Source organism: Balearica regulorum, chromosome 1 (assembly GCF_011004875.1).
Source record: "Balearica regulorum gibbericeps isolate bBalReg1 chromosome 1, bBalReg1.pri, whole genome shotgun sequence".
Lineage (NCBI taxonomy): Eukaryota > Metazoa > Chordata > Aves > Gruiformes > Gruidae > Balearica > Balearica regulorum.
Window position 1 is genome coordinate 218,815,908 of NC_046184.1, and position 18,183 is coordinate 218,834,090.

Genomic DNA, 18,183 nt, shown 5'->3' on the forward strand with positions numbered 1-18,183 from the left:
GTCCCCCACCCCATTCCCACAGAGAGGCAGACATCCCTTCGTGGCTGAAGCAGTTGGTGTTTATTTGGCAATTAGAGACCAGCAGAACCAGAGGATGTTTCCCGGGGAGCCGGGAGCATCTCAGGGCACAAATGCTTGCGGGAGGCTCAGTGGTACTCGTGGGCCAGCGCGTGGGCCACCACACGGACCATCTTCTGCCAGGCGGACTGGCAGGCAGGGGTGAAGTCCTTGGCAAAGTGGGCAGCCAGGACGATGATGAGGATGTCACCCAGAAGCTGAAGATGGAGAGAGGAGAAGCTGTCAGCCCGGCGCTGCCCCCCACCTCCTTCCCCACCATCGCACCACCCAGGTGTTCGTGTGTGGATGCCGGTTATTGGGGAATTCATCGCAAAGCAAGGAACGGCTTTATCACAGCCCCATGTGGAGCAGCAGGCTCCTTGCACAGCAAGATGCAAATTTCTCGCACTTGCCAGGACGCCTGGATGTGCTGGATCCTCCTTCCCAAACACCTTCCTTTGCCTGCCGTGCCAGCATCCTCCCTCTGCTTCTACTGGGTTTATCCTTTCCCTTCACTTCCCTGCCCACCCTGCTTTCCCTTGGCTCAGATCCCCTCCTTCTGCCGAAGTGGCTGTATTTATTTTCTCTCCTGGTTGAACCACCCCATCGTAGCCAAGCTCAGCTCTTCCCTCCAAACCATGTCTCAGTTTCTTCCCTTCTCGTTGCTGCCAGTTCCAACCCGACTTCACTTCCTACCGGCACATATTCAACTCCGTGTTTCATCCTCACCCACCTAGCCTGCCCGTGTCCCTCCTCTCACTGATCCCAGCCCCATACCTCCTGCCTCTTCTCCCCAAATATGCCTATTCACACCCCCTTCCCCCCCTCTGCCCCTGCCCTCAGCAGACTCCCAGGCTTGGGCAGCCTCAGGGTTTCTCTCCCGGCTCTCGCTGACTGTCAGACACCTCAGAGACCCCCCAGAGCCCTCTCCAGGGAACAGAAACCTCTGCCCAGCTGAGCCTGGAGCCCCAGCACAGCTCACCCTGAAGTTCTCGGGGTCCACGTGCAGCTTGTCGCAGTGGAGTTTGCTCAGCTGCGCAAAACATTTCTTGATGTTGTCCAGGTTCTTGACGGCTTCCCCGAAGGAGGTGAGCACTTTCTTGCCATGAGCACGGACCATGGGGTTGCCGAGGATGGCGGTGGGGCTGGAGAGGTTCCCGAAGGAAGCGAAGAACCTCTGGGTCCAGGGGTAGACGATCAGCAGCCTGGGGAGAGATGGAGGGACACAAGCAGACACAGACGCGTTAGTGCTCCCATGATCGGAGTGGTTTCTTTGTCCAAGGTGCAGCTGAGCAGATGCCCGGGAGCTGGACCTACCTGGCCAGGGCCTCAGCACCGCAATCGGCCACGTTGACCTTGCTCCAGAGGCCGGTGATGAGCTGCTTCTCTTCGGCTGACCAGTGCACCATGGTGGCGGGTGGAGGGTTTGCCTGGGGCTTCCCTGAACAATGACGAGGAAGTGGAGCTGAAGTCTGCCCCAGGGATTTTTTATACACTAGTAACGGCTTGTCCTAATCTCAGTTCACGTAGCTATTGGTTGGGGCTGGGGAGGGAGCTGGGCTGCACAAGGAAAGATAGCAATTTTGGATGCTGTCCAAGGGGAAAAGGGGCCCTTTCCCCCCTCAGCCTTTGAGTGGACAAGCATCATCTCGCATCCATGCACTTGTATTCGCAGCTCCGAGCGCAGGTGGAGCTGCCTGCACAGCTGTGGGTTTCCAGTACGGCAGAGGCAGCTGGAGGCTGAACACGCTGTGCAGACCCAAGATGACAGGCGTTGACATTCAAAGAGTTTGCAATCTTCGCCTTGACCATCTTTTCAGAGTCATAACGGTGTCTTGCTGCCCTGCACTACTGGGACTCAGAGGAGCTGTGGCTGCCCCTGGCTCCCTGGCAGTGGTCAAGGCCAGGTTGGATGGGGCTTTGGGCAACCTGGGCTAGTGGAGGGTGTCCCTGCCCATGGCAGGGGGTTGGAACTAGATGGGCTTTGAGGTCCCTTCCAACCCAAACCCTTTGATGGTGATGATGATTCTATGATGATTCATCCTGAACAACTCTAGGCATCATCCAGCCCAGCCTTAAAGGATCAGAGTTTGTTGGAACCAAGGACTGAATGATCACTCCCAAATCCAGACCCCATACTTTAAATGCAAGAGCCTCCTTTCTTGTCTGTCCTTCAGAGTTGTTGTCCGTTGTTGTTCTCCATCATTGTTGTCCATGCTGTTCTAAGCTCTCCTATTGCCCATCCCTAGTGCAATTCCCTGTCATCAGAGAACGTGGGTCCATCTCGAAGGCACAACCCTGAGTTACGAGTCTCAAGAGCATGGTGTAACCCCTAGCCTTAGTCCTGTGAGGAGAACAATCCAGACATGTCACCCATGTGGACAGTCAGTCCCACCTGGTGCCAACGGCAGTCTAGGACCAGGCTGTACTGTGCAAAACCAGTTTGATGTTAATTTTATCTGCTGGCCCTCCAGGAAGAGGACAACACAGCATTCATCTTATTTTAGATGTCTGAATGCCTCGTTAATGTATGTGGCTGATGACTGTCCCTTAGTCTAATAATTGGCTGGCTTTGGGGCACAGTTCTGAGCCTGCCCGAATCAGAAATGGGCTTTACACCAAATAAAAAGCAGAACCAAACAGGGAACCATGCTTATTTTTTCACACTGCTAGCAGAAATATGCAACAAAACCTTGTTTACATGGCAAAAGTTTGATGGTTTTGCTATATCAGGCACTAGCACTGACAAACTCATGAGTGCAGACACTGCTTATAGCAGAAAAAGGAATTCTTTTAATATATAGCATACCTCATACCTGCCTGAAAATAAGCCATCCTGGCAAAGCAGCGTTCCAACTATCAGTAGAGCTGTCTTGATCAGATTGCCTGTTCACATAAAATAATTCAGCCCTAAGAAACAGCCTTGCAGGGATTGTCTCTGACTACATGCAGGATGAAGTCTGCCCTCTTGTCTCCCACTTGGCGGCCGTCTTTACAAATCTGAAGAGCACTATCTTGTCTCTTATCTGCCTGCTCAAATAAAACTGTCAATAAGTTCTTCCAGCCTTACCTCTGGTCCATACCATTACTCCCTTCAGTTACTATATTTTTGGAAGTTGTGGCTTTTTTCCACCCTCCTACTTGACAGGGCATCTCGATCGAAGGTGTTTTAAGTACAATTTAAAATCACATCCTTTATGGCTTGGGAGTAGAGGTCTGGCTGGCAATTTTTGGATGCTCAGGGCTCCCAGTACAGGGGTCCTCTGTTGAGGGGACTGTTTAGCGGCACAGGGTGCGAGGGGAAGACTTCATCACAACATGCCAAGTGGAGGCAATTTCTGTAGCTTTTTTCCAGTTCACAGAGTCAAAGGGAGATTCCACTGAATCCCAGAACCCCAGAGTGGTTTGGGTGGGCAGGGACCTCCCAGCCCACCCAGTGCCACCCCTGCCATGGGCAGGGACACCCTCCACCCACCAATTAGCCCAGGTTGCCCAAAGCCCCATCCAACCTGGCCTTGACCACTGCCAGGGAGCCAGGGGCAGCCACAGCTTCTCGGGGCACCCTGTGCCAGGGCCTCAGCACCCTCACAGGGAAGGAGTTCTGCCTCCCATCCCATCTCCATCTCCCCTCCTGCAGCTTCAGGCCATTCCCCTTGGCCTGTCACTCCCTGCCCTTGGCACCAGCCCCTCTCCAGCTTTCCTGGAGCCCCTGCAGGGACTGGAAGGGGCTCTAAGGTCTCCCCGCAGCCTTCTCTTCTCCAGGCTGAACCAGCCCAACTCTCTCAGCCTGTCTCCAGAGCAGAGGTGCTCCAGCCCTCCCATCATCTCCGTGGCCTCCTCTGGACTCGCTCCAACAGCTCCATGTCCTTCTTGTGCTGGGGACCCCAGAGCTGGACGCAGCACTGCAGGGGGGTCTCACAGAGCGGAGCAGAGGGGCAGAATCCCCTCCCTTGACCTGCTGCTCACGCTGCTGGACACGCAGCCCAGGACACGGTTGGCTTTCTGGGCTGCCAGCGCACATTGCTGGGTCATGTGGAGCTTCTCGTCCCCCAACACCCCCAAGTCCTTCTCCTCAGGGCTGCTCTCCATCCATTGCCCGCCCAACCTGTAGCTGTGCTTGGGATTGCCCCGACCCACGTGCAGGACCTTGACCTTGGCCTTGTTGACCTTCACACGGGCCCACCTCTCCAGCCTGTCAAGGTCCCTCTGAATGGCATCCCTTCCCTCCAGCATGTCGACCACACCACACAGCTGGGTGTCGTTGGCAAACTTGCTGAGGGTGCATTCGATCCCACTGCCCATGTCACCAACAAAGATGTTAAACACTGCCAGTCCCAGTACCGACCCCTGAGGAACGCCACTTGTCACTGGTGTCCACTTGGACATCTCCTTTCCCCTAGTGCACCCACAGCGATACCCTGCAGCATGCTCATCCCCAGAAGGAAAACTAGGGGCATTTCTGCTCTCTGCCTGGGATAGATTTCACTGTGCTCAGGACTCTTCCCTCGAGCATCCTTCCAGCTGGCTGTTTCCTTTCATGTGGGTGGAAGAGTCCCTACAGTCCTTCTTCATCTCGTGGCCCCACACTGGGCCATGCACACTTCCATGGGTGAGATCCTTCCCTTTTTATAGATAAACTGTCCCAATGGTGGCAAAAAGCAGCTACAGTGACAGCATTTATGAAACAAGCAGAATTTATTGGTCACTCTGATTGCAGCAGGCAGTGTCCCGCGCCAAGCTTTACCAGCACCCTTATCAGCAGGGGTGGCAGCTGTACCAGCCTCTGCCGCTCTGGATCCAGGCCAGCCTGTTCTCTCTCCTCCAAAACACAAGTTTATTTTGTCTTAAGCCAGTAGGTCTTAAAGGTGTCTTTGTTCCCACTTTATTTGCTGTGATCTTCTTTCACCAGCTGAACATCCCTGTTGGGCCTCATCCCACTCCGTGCCAGCCTCTCGTGGTCTCCTAGCTGAGGGCAGGAGCTTGCTCCTTCTCCCTGGCATGGAAGCAGCAGACAGCAAAATGGGAATGTGCATCAGCCAGCCCTGCCTTGGTCAGGCCATGGAGGGCTGGAACTCTGGGCTCCAAAAGGCCGTTTGCACCACGCAGAGATCCTGGGGCTCACAGTGAGCACCCAGGGCTCACTGAGATAGCAGAGGTCAGGTCCTGAGCACGAGCCAGCTGCTGTTAGCCAGCTGCTAAGGACCAAGCTGAGGGTTCACCGTCCCCTGGGCACTTCGTGGCTCCCAGCCCTGCCTGAGCATCCCAGCATCACTCTGCACCGCCACCGCAGAAATGCTACAATGGACGTTTTATCTTGCAGAGAAACACCAGCACTGCTTTTTCACCCTGTCGCTGTGCTGGTGAGGCTGGGCTCTCCTCCCCAAGGGGTATGGTCTGCACAGCCTGATGGTCTGGAAATGCACATTTGGTTCCTGTTTTCCCAGCAGCTGCTGGAGAGGCTTTGGTGGAGCCCCTTCCCCTGTGCTGCTCCATTCCCCGGCTGCAAAGGAAGGAGGTACTGCTGACACCGTTTCCTCTCTGAAGAGCTGTTGGAGCTACCGATGCAACACTGCTAGGACTAGGCAGCAGTGTCATTTCAACACCAGGCTTGCCGTGGTGTTCATCTAGCCTGCCATCCAGGGCCCACCGGTAGCCCTGCTTTGGGGTCCGAAGGGCTGTTGGTGGTCAAAAAGTTGCTCTTGCTTCACACAAGAGAGGGGCAACTCTTGCTTGGAAAGCCTGGCACCCTGGCTCTGCAACACCAGCACCGCATCCTGCCCCGTGCCTGTACCTCTATCTGCAGATTGAGGCCGACAGAACCATCCAGGTGCTGGCTGTAACACACGGTCAGGGAGCAGGACACGTTCCACATCCCCACATGGCACAGGGCAGGAGAGGAGGAGCAGAACGATGTACACATTCACTGCGTTAATGTGGGCTGGAAACACACTGCTGAGGTCCACAGCCACTGTGCGAGCGCTTGCTGGTCTGGGACCCCGAGGTATAGACGCACGAACAGAGTGTGCTGCTGGCTTGCACCCAGCTGGGTGCACACACGGTCATTTCGTTAATTGTGTCCGTCCGTGCCTCAAGCGCAGGAGACCTTTTCTGTTTGGTGGCAACTTCCAAGCTTTTGAATTACACTTCTGTGCTAGCTGGAACAAGACATTGAGAACGGTGTTACCTCCTGAAATCACGCTGAAATGCCCGACGGCTGGCTGAAAGGGGAGTGACGTGCTGCAGGAAAGCTGGACTGGTTTCTGGGGTTTGTTTCTTTTACTTTTCCCCCAGCCCAGGAGGTTCTCGGCACTGCCGGCGGGGCTGGATCCTTTGCCTGTCAGATGGGCTGTCTGAGTAGGATGGAGGGGTCATAACTGCAAATCCCTGCTTTATCAGGAGAAAGGCAGAAAATTTACTCCTAGATCATATAAAACAAGAATTTCGTCATTCTGAAACACTGACAGGTCTGTCCCTGTTGCTTTTTAAGTTATTCCTGGAAAAGCATTGCTGAAACTGATGTGCTTACGCAGAATCCTTCCATTCTAGTGAAAAAACATTCTTCCATTAAGCCAATCTGAGTAAAAAAAGCTCTGATCAGTCCTGTTTAAAAGCTGCCCTCATCCCCTCCTCTTGGGATCATACCCATTTTCTTTTAGATAATCGTATTCTGATCAAAATGCACGAGAGCAATGGTAAGAGCATTTTCATTGATTCAGAAAATGCTTTTGATCAACTGCTTAAAAATACATCAGTACCGAAATATAAAGGACCAAATTTCTGCCTAATCTAAGCTGGCTTCAGTGAGTCTCTGAAAATTTATATCCGTGTACGCATCACAAGTTGAGAGGTTTAGGGCCAGAGGGGCCCCGGCTTGCCCTGCAGCTCGTCCTTCTGCGCAGGATAGGTCAGAAATCCCCCCGGTCCCTGGTGATTTTGGCAAGCTCAGGGGTACCAGGTGGGCTGGGACGTGCCCATCACTGGTTTAGACACCAACGTCCCCACATGTCCCACTGGAGCTCCATGTGCACGGGGCATCCCAAAATCACTTTGTATGTGGAGGTCCAGGACCAACCCCGCCAGGCGGGCAGGAAAGGGCGGCAGCGAGCAGGCTGATGCTTTTCGGAGAGAGCCCAAATAGCCAGGAGGACTGGCTTTGGCCCTTTGGCCAGCCTGGGTGCCTCTCTGCAGCGTGATGCTGCCATCTCCCCCCCTTTCCTGCCCCCTGCTCCCTCTCTCCCAGCCCACAGGCAGCCGCAGAGACACAGCAGCACGCTAAGAAGTTCAGAAAACGTGGATTTTTTTTATTGACTGTTACAGACACATCTTCCTCCGGGAGGGTTTAATGGTACTTGTAGGCCAGAGCATGGGCCACCACGCCGACCAGCTTCTGCCAAGTGGCCTGGCAGGCAGGAGTGAAGTCCTTGGCGAAGTGTGCGGCCAGCACAATGATGAGGATGTCTCCCAGGAGCTGGAGAGGAGAAGGAAGGAAATCAGGTCGCCAGGAGTTGAGCACCCCTTTGCCCCATGCAGGACCCAGGGACCATGGGCTGGGGGGAACCCAGCTGCTCTGGTGGGTCGTGGAGGCTGCGCCCCAGGGAAGCTCTTCTAGCTGAATTCTCTGTGCAGGAAAACACTCCTGTGCTGACCACATGCACCAGCATCCACCTGCTCTGTCTCACACCTGCTTTTTCCAGCCTCTAGACTTTATTTACAGACATTTTCTGTCTTTTTTTTTTTTTTTCCTGCTGTGAAACCCCATGCCTACTTGAGCAGAGGGTTGTGGTCAGTGTGAGGTCTACCTGCTACATCCCCAAAGTCAGGCTTAAAGAAAGGCTGAAACAGAGGCCATCAGCCACATCCAGCCCTGCCAGTCCCTTCCAGCCTGAACTGCTCCATCTGTCACCCCCCTGCACCCTGATGTCTTTTGCTTCCTTCACCTCCTGCTCCTCTTCCTCATCTACTGACCTTGTCTCCATGCTCAGACCTGTCCAAATCTCATCTCTTCCCATCAGTGTCCAGTCCCTGAACATCCCACATTTGCTTTTCCTCTCCTCCCACGTCTGCCAGTCTTGGGAAAAGGGGAGACAAAGTGGTCCCCATCCTGGGGGCCAGGAGGTGCAGGGAGAGGCTGCACATGGCACTGACACAGCAGCAGCACCCTTCGGGTGCTTCCCCCCCATGCTCTCCACCCTCAGTCCCACTTGGCATCCCTACATCCATCTCCTGCTTTTCTCAAGCCATGCCTGCACGAGCCTCCAGGCTTCCAAAGCATCTCCCTATATTTGTCCCCAGACCACTCACAGCCTGGAGCCTGGCATTTCCCTGGCATTATCAAATGCCCAGCCTTCTCCTCTCCCCCAGTTTCCATCCAAGCCAGCCCCTTTCTGTGCTGTTTACACTTGTTTGATACCCTCCAGGCACTGAGCTATTCTGCAGGATGGAGGGACAGAGGGTCAAGCCCCAAGCACAGCTGCTCACCCTGAAGTTCTCGGGGTCCACGTGCAGCTTCTCGCAGTGCAGCTCGGACAGCTTGGAGTAGGTCGCCTTGAGGTTGTCCAGGTTCTTGACGGCTTCCCCGAAGGAGGTGAGCACTTTCTTGCCATGGGCGCGGACCTTGGGGTTGCCGATGATGGCAGTGGGGCTGGAGAGGTTCCCAAAGTTATCAAAGAACCTCTGGGTCCAGGGGTAGACGATCAGCAGCCTGGGGAGAGATGGAGGGACACAAGCAGACACGTTAGTGCTCCCAAATGCAAATGCCACAGTTTCTCCATGCAGGGTGCAGCTGAGCAGATGCCCGGGAGCTGGACCTACCTGGCCAGGGCCTCAGCGCCGCATTCCTCCACGTTGACCTTGCCCCAGAGGCTGGTGATGAGCTGCTTCTCTTCGGCTGACCAGTGCACCATGGTGGCAGGCGGCTTTGCTCAGAGCTGCAGGAGGACACAGACCCCGTAGCTGAGCTGCAGACCCCACGGAGGCTTTTATCCACTGCCGGCAGCTCCTCCCCGTCCTGCGCTGCGGGGTCATTGGCTGCGGACGGGGTGGGGGTCCGCACCAGCAGTGGGTTGGTCTGTCTGTGGAGTGGTCAGTCTGCACTGAGGTGTGGTCTTCAAGGAAAAAGCCCTTGCTTAACAGGCGGGCTCAGGACACAATACCTTCTTATCTCCCTCTCCTTCCCCCCCATGACTGCGTGCACACACTGCCCCATGCCCTGCAGCCTGCAGCAGGCACTCACCCGTGTGCAAGGTGCTTTGCAACGGCCTCATGCCAGCAGCACCCAACCTTTGAGTCGGATTTACAGGCTCTCTAAACTTGAGGGATATTTCTCCGATCCGATAGATGACCGGATTTATGAACTTAGGTGCTTCGCAGGTCCTTCTGCACAGGAGCACGCTCCTGGGGATGCTGAGTGCTGCTGCCCTTGGCCGCAGCTCTGCAGCTCTGGACACACAGACCTGCAGAGAAGCCCTTGTCTGTTTTCCTAAGCAGACACCTTTCATCAGGCGAAACCGTGGAAAACATCAGCCTGTCAGTCCAGTTCCTCCACACCTGAACCGGGTGCTGGAGATCCACGGATGTGCGGCCACGTGTTAATGAAACAGAGGGAACCTCCCCGTGCCCCAGGTTTTGAGGAATTCCTGTGTGGGATGCTGGTGCCAGGGCAGGCTCCTCTGCTCTTTTAATGCGTGTCCAGTATTAACGAGGCAGGCACCTCACCCTCCGCTCCCTGCTGGGAAATTAAATGCCTTGCACAAGGATAGCAGGACTCACCAGGTTATAACCAGCCCGGCAACATCCCTTTCCACCAGGACAGGATGTGACCAAAGGCTTTTGTTTGACTCAGGGTGTCACCTGCCCATTGAACTGCAGGGGCATTTTCCCATTTTTCAGCCTTAGGTGAAGCCGTGCTCCCACGGTCAGAAAGGCAAAGCCAGGATGCACGAGGTGTATGGCATCCTGGCAAGACTTTTGGGTCTGTCTGTAGGCAGCCTAGGAGGTTTCATCCAGACGTCTGACCCATTCCAGTGACAGATCGATACTGGTCCATTGATCTCAGCGGAGCTGTGCTGAGCAGCGGCACAAGCCCGTTTCTGTGATCCAGCTGGGGTGCTTCACATCTGCAGCTCCTTGCCGCAGGGTCCTAGGAGGCATTATTCATTTTTTTAAAAAATTTCTGAATCCCAGACAAGGCCCACGGGCCCCTCTGGGCAGCGGGTGAGTTGCTGGAGCGGTCTGATAACGGGCTGTGGAGCAGAGGCTGCTCAGTGCAGATAATTGTATCGTGCAGGTGGCCAGCGCTCGCTTTAGCTCCTCACCTAAAGAGCAGACACACGGTCACACACCCTCGGTTCCTGAGGAGATCTGAAGATGTCAGAAGTTGTCAATTTTCAATAAGACGGGACTCAAAGGGTGAAATCAAATGTGTATGACCCTAAATTCACAGGCAGATATTCCCATCATGTGAACCAGCCAGCTCATACAACCGAGCACAGCGCTGACCAAAACAGCTGTACGCTCATCTGGGGGATGACAATAAATGACCTGCATGGCCATTTCATTTATTACTTCTCTCGTCCTGTAGTCCACATTTCCTGGCAGACCCGCATTGAAAATAAAATCCAAGCTACATCTGGGTCTATTATTAGGAATGCTTTTGCCTCATCTGTGATAGGAGTCTCATTTTCAGCTCTGCAAAGCTGAATTTTAAAAAAGAAAGGATAATCATGTTTTTCTTCTGCATTTGAACCAGCATCATGAAAAAGCTGAGGGAAGGGTGAGTGCAAACCTGGGAGAAGCAGGACAACATCAAACACAGGGGCTTGGAGGAGAGCATTAACTGTATTAACAAGAATCTATGGTTAATAAATGCTGGTTTTCTGCACTCTGCAGAAAAGCAGGCAGCGACGTGGCTTGTAGTGATAAACCTCAGGTCCTGGTCCCATGCTTTGACCCGTTCTGGGTCTGGTTTTGCTGGTGCAGTTGCAGGAGCAGGATCATTTCTTCACAGGATGGTTAACCATGGTGACAAAGAGCCGAGGGGAAGGGGGAGAGGGAGAAGGCAGAGGAAACAGGAGGAAGGGAGGCTGAAGTCCTTCCAGCTGTTTTGTCGAGGCAAACTCATTTGGTGCTGCTCTTCTGAATTGATTCCTTCTAATGGCTTCTGTTATACCCACAGTAATTCTTTAAACTCTTTAAATCCAGTAGGACGAGCACTCATAGAAAAGGAATAATAGCAGGTGAATCAGTCAGCTAATCGGGTTACGGTCATATTGGAGACTTGTACACCTCTGGATGTGGAGAGTCCATAACAGGAACGACCTTGTACAGCCACTCTGGGCTGTAAAATTCATACAGGAGCTTCAGTCTACTCCTACCCCACCGGTCCTTTTGGCGGTGTCCAGCCTAGCACCAGTGCCTTGATTTAACTGGCAGGGCAGAGCTGACTTCGCCCCACCACACTGCTCGTGCAGGTACCCCACGAAGGGTTGCTCCAGAAAAGGGTGCTTGGGGCAAAAGGGGACTCCAGGCTACTGTCCAGGTGAACACCAAATTCGGGACCACAGCAAAGACTTCCCAAATGCTCACAGACCATAAGGAACCTGCAGAGCAGCTGCTAAAAACCCTTTCGGATGTGGTCAGTGACGAATTCAGGGACACACAGAGCAGCAGCAGGTTGGTCTGAATCACCATAATTTATACAACTTTCTCCGGTTGGGACTGTCTGGTTACTAGCCTGAGCATGAAAGCCAAGGAGAATGTCTGAAAATGCAATCTTTTTCCGTAGGAGAAAAAGGGATACTAGGAAAGACTACAAACAGAAGAGGTACGGGCGCACCATGGTGCAGATTCGGAGCAGACTGGAGTTTTACAGCAAGCAGGCAGAGAGCTTGATGTTATTACCGCAAGGAGAGTTAGATCTAATTTAGCTGTGGCTCATCGCCTGAGGCACTCTGCTTTCAACATAAAGACATTTCAAATTGTTTCTCCGCCGTAACAATAAACTAAGGGAAAATATAACTGCAGGTTAAATGAATGCGTCTCTGCCCCTAACGGGGATCTCTAATTTCAGGATCCAGGTTTAACCCTTTGTACGCTTTAGGCCTGGCTCCAGGAGGTGTGGAGCACCCCTTGCTCTGACTGCTCCAGCCTGGATTTCATGCCACATAATGACGTATCGTGCAAGCATGGGCCTCAGTGTTTTAGTTGGCTTACCGCCTTTTACTGCGTTGCTTTAATTTTATAGGAAATCTCCTGGGTTTGAAATTTGGGTCTCAAGTGACCCTGTCTGGAGGCTGAAGGCTGGTTGCGACAGAAATGCACAGAGGACAACCAGGGCACAGCAGGAGATGTGACCTGACCCTGTTCATACATCCCTGTCCCTATATCCCTGTAAAGCCATCTGCCAGGACATACCAGGACATACCCCATCCAGGTTGAGGGAGGGGATTCTGCCCCTCTGCTCCGCTCTGGTGAGACCCCCCTGCAGTGCTGCGTCCAGCTCGGGGGTCCCCAGCACAAGAAGGACATGGAGCTGTTGGAGCCAGGCCAGAGGAGGCCACGGAGATGATGGGAGGGCTGGAGCACCTCTGCTATGGAGACCTCAGGCTGAGAGAGTTGGGCTGGTTCAGCCTGGAGAAGAGAAGGCTGCGGGGAGACCTTAGAGCCCCTTCCAGTCCCTGCAGGGGCTCCAGGAAAGCTGGAGAGGGGCTGGTGACAAGGGCAGGGAGTGACAGGCCAAGGGGAATGGCCTGAAGCTGCAGGAGGGGAGATGGAGATGGGATGGGAGGCAGAAATCCTTCCCTGTGAGGGTGCTGAGGCCCTGGCACAGGGTGCCCCGAGAAGCCGTGGCTGCCCCTGGCTCCCTGGCAGTGTTGAAGGCCAGGTTGGATGGGGCTTTGGGCAAGCTGGGCTAGTGGAGGGTGTCCCTGCCCATGGCAGGGGTGGCACTGGATGGGCTGGGAGGTCCCTTCCCACCCAAACCAGTTTGGGGTTCTGGGATTCCATAAGTCAGTCTGGTGTCACAGGCTGTGGGGGTTCAGAGCTGAGTGAGGTGAAGGGATGAGAGGCACGTGGTCAGGCACAGGAGCCAGGATATTCAGGGAAAAGCTAAAGATTTAATTAAACAGCTTCTGAGTTATCCCTCAACACAAGAACTTGGGAAAAAGCAATCCAGAAATAGGCAAAAGCAGCTTTTTTATTCATGACAAGCTGTCTCCAAGACAGTCTCATTTAAGGCAGTGTTCTTCCTGCCTGTAACCGAGTTGGTTTGTGCTCACCCCTCACCCTCGCTGGGGTTTTCATCTGTTCAGCACAGGAAGGACACAGGCTCCAGGCAAGAAGGTCCAGCCTGTGGCTTCCTACCAGAACCTCTGCCCTGGGCTGCAGAACGATCCCTCGTGAGCTCTGTGCCACCCGAGTGGGACAGCTCGAGCAAGGGACGTGGTCGGTGAGGTGGGGAAGAGCAACAGGGCAGGGGTTGAGGGAGGCAGGTGGGGTTTTCCAGCTGTGACCAGGCGTGTGAAGAGTCTCCATCGCAGCATGGTGCACACTTTGCTCCACTTCTCCCTGATCAGGGCTCTGCCTCGCTTTGCCGTGCTCGGGTCGGTGTAGCATCCCCGGCCGCAGCAAAGTAGCATGAGACCCGGCTATCAGGCTGACAGAGGCTGATTCGGACCCCACCACCCCGGCCGTGCCCAGCTCCCCTCTATCACCTGCGGGCAGCCCATCGCCGCCCACGCCCTGCGAGCCCCGCGCCAGATAGCTCCTCGCCGCCCTCGCTGCAACCTGAGATAAAAGCCAGCGCCCGGCCGCCCTCAAGATGCAACAACCTGTTTTCTGCCCTGGATTTAGCAGAAATGGGCTGCGTTATTCGTGGGGATGGGGCCCGGCTCTGCTGCCTGCTGGCACACGAGCAGCAGCACAGGCTCCAACCACAGATCAGCTGCCGCCGTTTGCTCGTCACACCAGCGTGCAGCCCTGGTATCTGTGCGGTAAACTGAGTTTTCCTAGTCTTTTTTGTCTTAGGGCAGGTGAGAGGTGTTACGGTACAGGATTTCAGGATCTCCTTCACTATTGGTGCCCAAAGGCAGCCTCACACCAGAGTGAAGTGTGCACCAACACAGCTGATCAGGAGATGGGAGCTGGGTCTCTCCCCTTCCCCCTCTAGCCATGTGGGGATCCCTAAAAGTGTGTCCCCCAGGGCCCCTGGCAGAGCAGGAGGTGAGCAGAGGGGAGAGAAAGGGATGGAAAATCAGGAAAATATCCCTTCTGGGGTCTTCTGCCCATGCAGATGAAATAAGTGATTATAATACCACGGGATAACACAGCAGCATGAATTACAGTGCCCTGGTTAGGAAACCTACAAAGCAGAAAGCCCAGGCACTGACGTCCCTGCGCCCACACACTGAAATCCTGCAGTGCAGCTGCGCTCCCGTCTCTCGCTGGCAATTCAGCTCAACTGTGGCTAATCCAAAGGTGCTGATCCTTGGTGGTCTGCAGCATCCCTGCGGTTCTGGAGGCACAAACAGTGTCTGGAGCTGAGGGCTGTCCCGGTGCCCTTGTCCTCCTGTGCCTCTGCGCTCTGGCAGCTCGGTGGGGAATTCCCCTGGACTCAGCATTTTTGCAAATGCAATTCTGCTGATGCAGGGCTCAAACTCACAGTCGTCGGTGCAGGAGAGCAGAAAGTAGCCAGAAAGACCCATTGCCCAGGGCTGGACCCTGGGTGCTTTACAGGCCCAGGAGGGGAAGAGATGCAGAACCGAATAGGTGCTGGCACAGGCGGTCAGGATCAGCCGTGGAGCAGAGAGGTCTGGGCTGACCCGCTGTGGGACCAGCTGGGCAGGGAAACCCCCGCGGGAGGGACGCCCAGCCATGCCAGGCAGGTTGGAGACCATCCTTGAGACCTTAGACAAGAGGCCTGAAACCTCTGCCTCTGAAAATCCTGGGGCCTTTGCAGGGCTCTCAGGGCACGCGTGGGTCCCCATCTCAGGGTGGGCATCAGCAGCCGCCTTTGCTCTGCCGCTGATGGTGTCCGACGCTGCCTCCCTCCATCGCTTCCCCCAGCCCTGGCCCGTGCTCGTGCCTTGGGGAGCACTCTCATACCTGAAAGGTAAGGCTGCTCCCCTCTCCTCCCCGCATCCTTCCGCACCCGTGGTCAGAAAGGGAGCCTGGGGCTCCTGGGACACGCTGAGCCCAGTCTTGCTGCAGGAAGAGCAGAGGAGCCCGCTGCTCCGGGAAGACACTTGGTTGCAGGGCAGAAGTAGAGTGTGGAGAGCAGGAAACCCTCCACACATTTAAACTTCAGAGTAAGGGCAAATGGCCTCGTTCCCCCCCCTTACAAGGCTCAGGCATCCTTTTTTGTAAGGAGCAGGTTAGCTCCGAGGGACCTAGCCAGTCCTCCCAGCACTACAACTGCTGCGACCTGCAGTTGGCTTTGCCCATCATTGTTTTGCAGAAGGGTCCCTTAACCACAGACACCCCCCCCCGAAAGAGCCCCCAGCACTGAATGGGAACCACAAGAGCTGTGTCTCAGACCTTACAGTCCTGGGGCTTATGCTAATGAAAGATGCCCCTGTGAGCAAGGACCTTCCTCCGATGGGACCGAGAAGCGCATTGCTGAGCCCGGACAAGGACTTTCCTCCTCCTGTCTGCGGCATAGGACCAGCTGGGTGAGGAACACATTTTCTGTAGGGGTTGTGTGTTCCCCTGGTGCTTTTCAAGCGGTTCACACTGGCACTGGACAGAGCCAGGCCTGTTTCTGTGCTGGGACTTGATTTTAGGAAGGCAGAAAGTGAGACCTGACTCCAGCCTGGCACCTGCTACTTAGTCAAGTAGCAAAAGTTGCTCTGAAAATGGGATGGCACCCGGGAAAATCCCCCTGCAGCCGCTGAGCAGCTCTTTGAGGGCTGCCTGTACCAGGTACCCCTCACCAGGGAAAGCAGCCCCCTGCCCGGAGGGATGCACCAAAGTCCTGTGTGTGGGGCAGCCCTTGGCAGACCCTCTCTCCAGCTGTCCCGCCAGAGGCCCTGGTGCTCGGCAGCTCATCCCACCACCTCTGTGGTCCCAGGACTTGTGGGTGAACCAGGGACTGGCCTGAAGGTCCTTACTCATTTGGTCAGCTCTCCACAGCACCCATCTCCATCATCCCAGCATCGCACACTAGGCAGAGCCCCGTTCTCCCAGGGGGTCCCAAATAACAGCACCTCTGCGGCGCTGCGCCAGGACGGAGGTCAGGGAACATCCCACAGACCCTGTTTCACCCCAGCCCAGAGGCACGCTTAATTTTGAGGCTTGTTTCAGACATCCAGGCAGAAAGGCAGCTCTCAAACCCACATCGCCTGCCTGGCAGAGCCAGACGGGGCTCTCACTCCCGTGCCCAGGACTCAAGCCCATTTTCTGCAGCGGGATGTTTTAGCTATTATTTCTGCCGTATTGCTGTGGCAGGCTGTCCCATCATAAATTGAGTGCAATGAGTTTGCACCGACGCCGAGCACCCGCGGCAGGGTGCTGAGTCACGGCAGCCTCTCCCAGCGCGGGGCTGCGGCGGGGCGATAACTCGGGCGGCACAAACAGGAGCCCGGCTGCGCAGAGATAAGGCAGCCCTTGGCCGGGGAGCAGCGTTCCCCGTTATGCTGCGTCAGACTTCTGACGCTGCAGAAAATATTTCTGCTGAGGCAGTGTAGCAACCAGCTGAAAAATATTTAGCAATTTTTTTTTTTATTATTTTTTTTTCTTAGCAGAACCAGGACAGACAGGGCGGCCCTGGATTACCCGGGCGAGCGCAGGCTGCTCTCCCCTGCGGCAGCGTGGTTTTCATGACTGCCCTCCACCTCTGGGGCAGAGCCCCTGGCAGGCTCAGGTGACTCACATTCCCAAAGGGACGGTAGGACATGTCCTGATAGCCAGACCCTCTTCTTCATCCTCCCCTCTTGCCCTGTTGCAAGTCTGTGTGTGAGGGGGGTGGTGAAATGTGCGGCTGCTTTTGAAACCTTTCCTTTTTCCATAGGAGAGGGAAGCAGACCACCTCGTTCCCCCTCCCAGAGAAATGCTCTCCGGGGATCGGCGTGCCCCCCTGCTTCCCCCTGTGCTGGCTGGCAGGCGGAGATCCTTGCGGGGAAACTGAGGCATCGAGCAGGGCAGCTGCACCCAAAGTGTCACGAAATGCTCGTGGCAGGATCCCCCTCAAAAAAGGGGGGGGTGCTTGCTGTCCCATGCCCTGCTCCTACACCAGGGATACCACAAGATGTAATCTTCTTTAGCCAGGCTTTTTTAGCTGGAAATGGATGCCAGGGCAGTTTGGTGTTTGTGCAATTCTGAGCACGACTCCATGCAGGCGGGCGCTGAGCCTGCTGCGCTCGGGGCGAGCTCTGGGCTCTTGCACTTGCCTTGACACCGACCTCTTTCACTGGGATTGAGGGGCTTTTGGGTTAGTGTGGGTTGGGGTGATTCACAGCCCAAAACATTTCTGTTTGGAAGCACTGAGCTGTCCAGGCTGAGCTGCTGCATATCATAAGGCACAAAATTCACCTGGGATCTCCTGTCACCCTGGGATCCCTGGTGTTTTACACGAGCCCATTCCAAACGGGCTGCAGGAACCGAAGGCACCACTGCTGCCCTGGGAAGTGCCTTCTTCTTCACGTTTAAAATGCCTGTTCATTCGGAAGAGGAGCAATACAAATGAAAGCAAATCCTCTTTTTCCAGGCAGGGAAACTGAGGCATGGATTTAAGGAAGGGACGGGGAAAGAAAAGCAAGGCTGGCCAAGCCCTCCTGCAAGAGTCGCTGGGCAGACCCGGCTTGTTCCCCCCAGGACCCCCCCCATCTCCCCGTGAGCCCCCGCGGCCCCGTGCGAGTTGTGAGCGTGGCTTTGCTGGGCGAAAGGTGCATCGCGGCTGTGGGACCCGCAGACCCCTGCCCTGTGTGGGTCCACAGCCGGCTGCAATTTTGGAGGGTGGCAAACCTGCTGTGGGCCCCGGCAGGCACCTCACTACCATGGGAGGGATCCTGCTCCCTCTAGTGTCGGTGAAACCCCACAGCGTGCCCATGCCAAATTGGGCCAGGATGGGGTGAGAGGGGAAACTGAGGCACAGCCGTGGACACCTGTTGTGCTGCCAGCCTGCGAGCACTGGGC

The 18,183-nt window shown here is 55.3% G+C and overlaps 2 protein-coding genes across 2 annotated transcripts; both read right to left on the minus strand.

Annotated features, from left to right (window-relative positions):
• Positions 1-37: 37 nt before the first annotated feature.
• Positions 38-1,533, minus strand: LOC104639176 (hemoglobin subunit beta). The gene is made up of 3 exons (XM_075742785.1): positions 1,375-1,533; positions 1,040-1,262; positions 38-275 (listed from the first exon to the last, which is right to left on the minus strand). Exons 1-3 carry the CDS (start codon positions 1,464-1,466, stop codon positions 147-149), a joined length of 444 nt encoding a protein of 147 aa, XP_075598900.1. The 5' UTR covers positions 1,467-1,533; the 3' UTR covers positions 38-146.
• A 5,840-nt stretch (positions 1,534-7,373) lies between these two features.
• On the minus strand, positions 7,374-9,069 carry LOC104640000 (hemoglobin subunit rho). Its single transcript, XM_010308227.2, has 3 exons — positions 8,869-9,069; positions 8,536-8,758; positions 7,374-7,525 (listed from the first exon to the last, which is right to left on the minus strand). Exons 1-3 carry the CDS (start codon positions 8,958-8,960, stop codon positions 7,397-7,399), a joined length of 444 nt encoding a protein of 147 aa, XP_010306529.1. The 5' UTR covers positions 8,961-9,069; the 3' UTR covers positions 7,374-7,396.
• Between the last annotated feature and the right edge of the window lie 9,114 nt (positions 9,070-18,183).

Excerpts from the sequence above, each read along its gene's own strand:
- LOC104639176 (XM_075742785.1), bottom strand. The coding sequence starts at position 1,466 with ATGGTGCACTGGTCAGCCGAAGAGAAGCAGCTCATCACCGGCCTCTGG. Across the intron at positions 1,263-1,374 it reads GGTGCTGAGGCCCTGGCCAG|GCTGCTGATCGTCTACCCCT; the intron begins GTAGGTCCAGCT and ends ATCTCTCCCCAG. Across the intron at positions 276-1,039 it reads TGGACCCCGAGAACTTCAGG|CTTCTGGGTGACATCCTCAT; the intron begins GTGAGCTGTGCT and ends CTCCATCTTCAG.
- LOC104640000 (XM_010308227.2), bottom strand. The coding sequence starts at position 8,960 with ATGGTGCACTGGTCAGCCGAAGAGAAGCAGCTCATCACCAGCCTCTGG. Across the intron at positions 8,759-8,868 it reads GGCGCTGAGGCCCTGGCCAG|GCTGCTGATCGTCTACCCCT; the intron begins GTAGGTCCAGCT and ends ATCTCTCCCCAG. Across the intron at positions 7,526-8,535 it reads TGGACCCCGAGAACTTCAGG|CTCCTGGGAGACATCCTCAT; the intron begins GTGAGCAGCTGT and ends TCTCCTCTCCAG.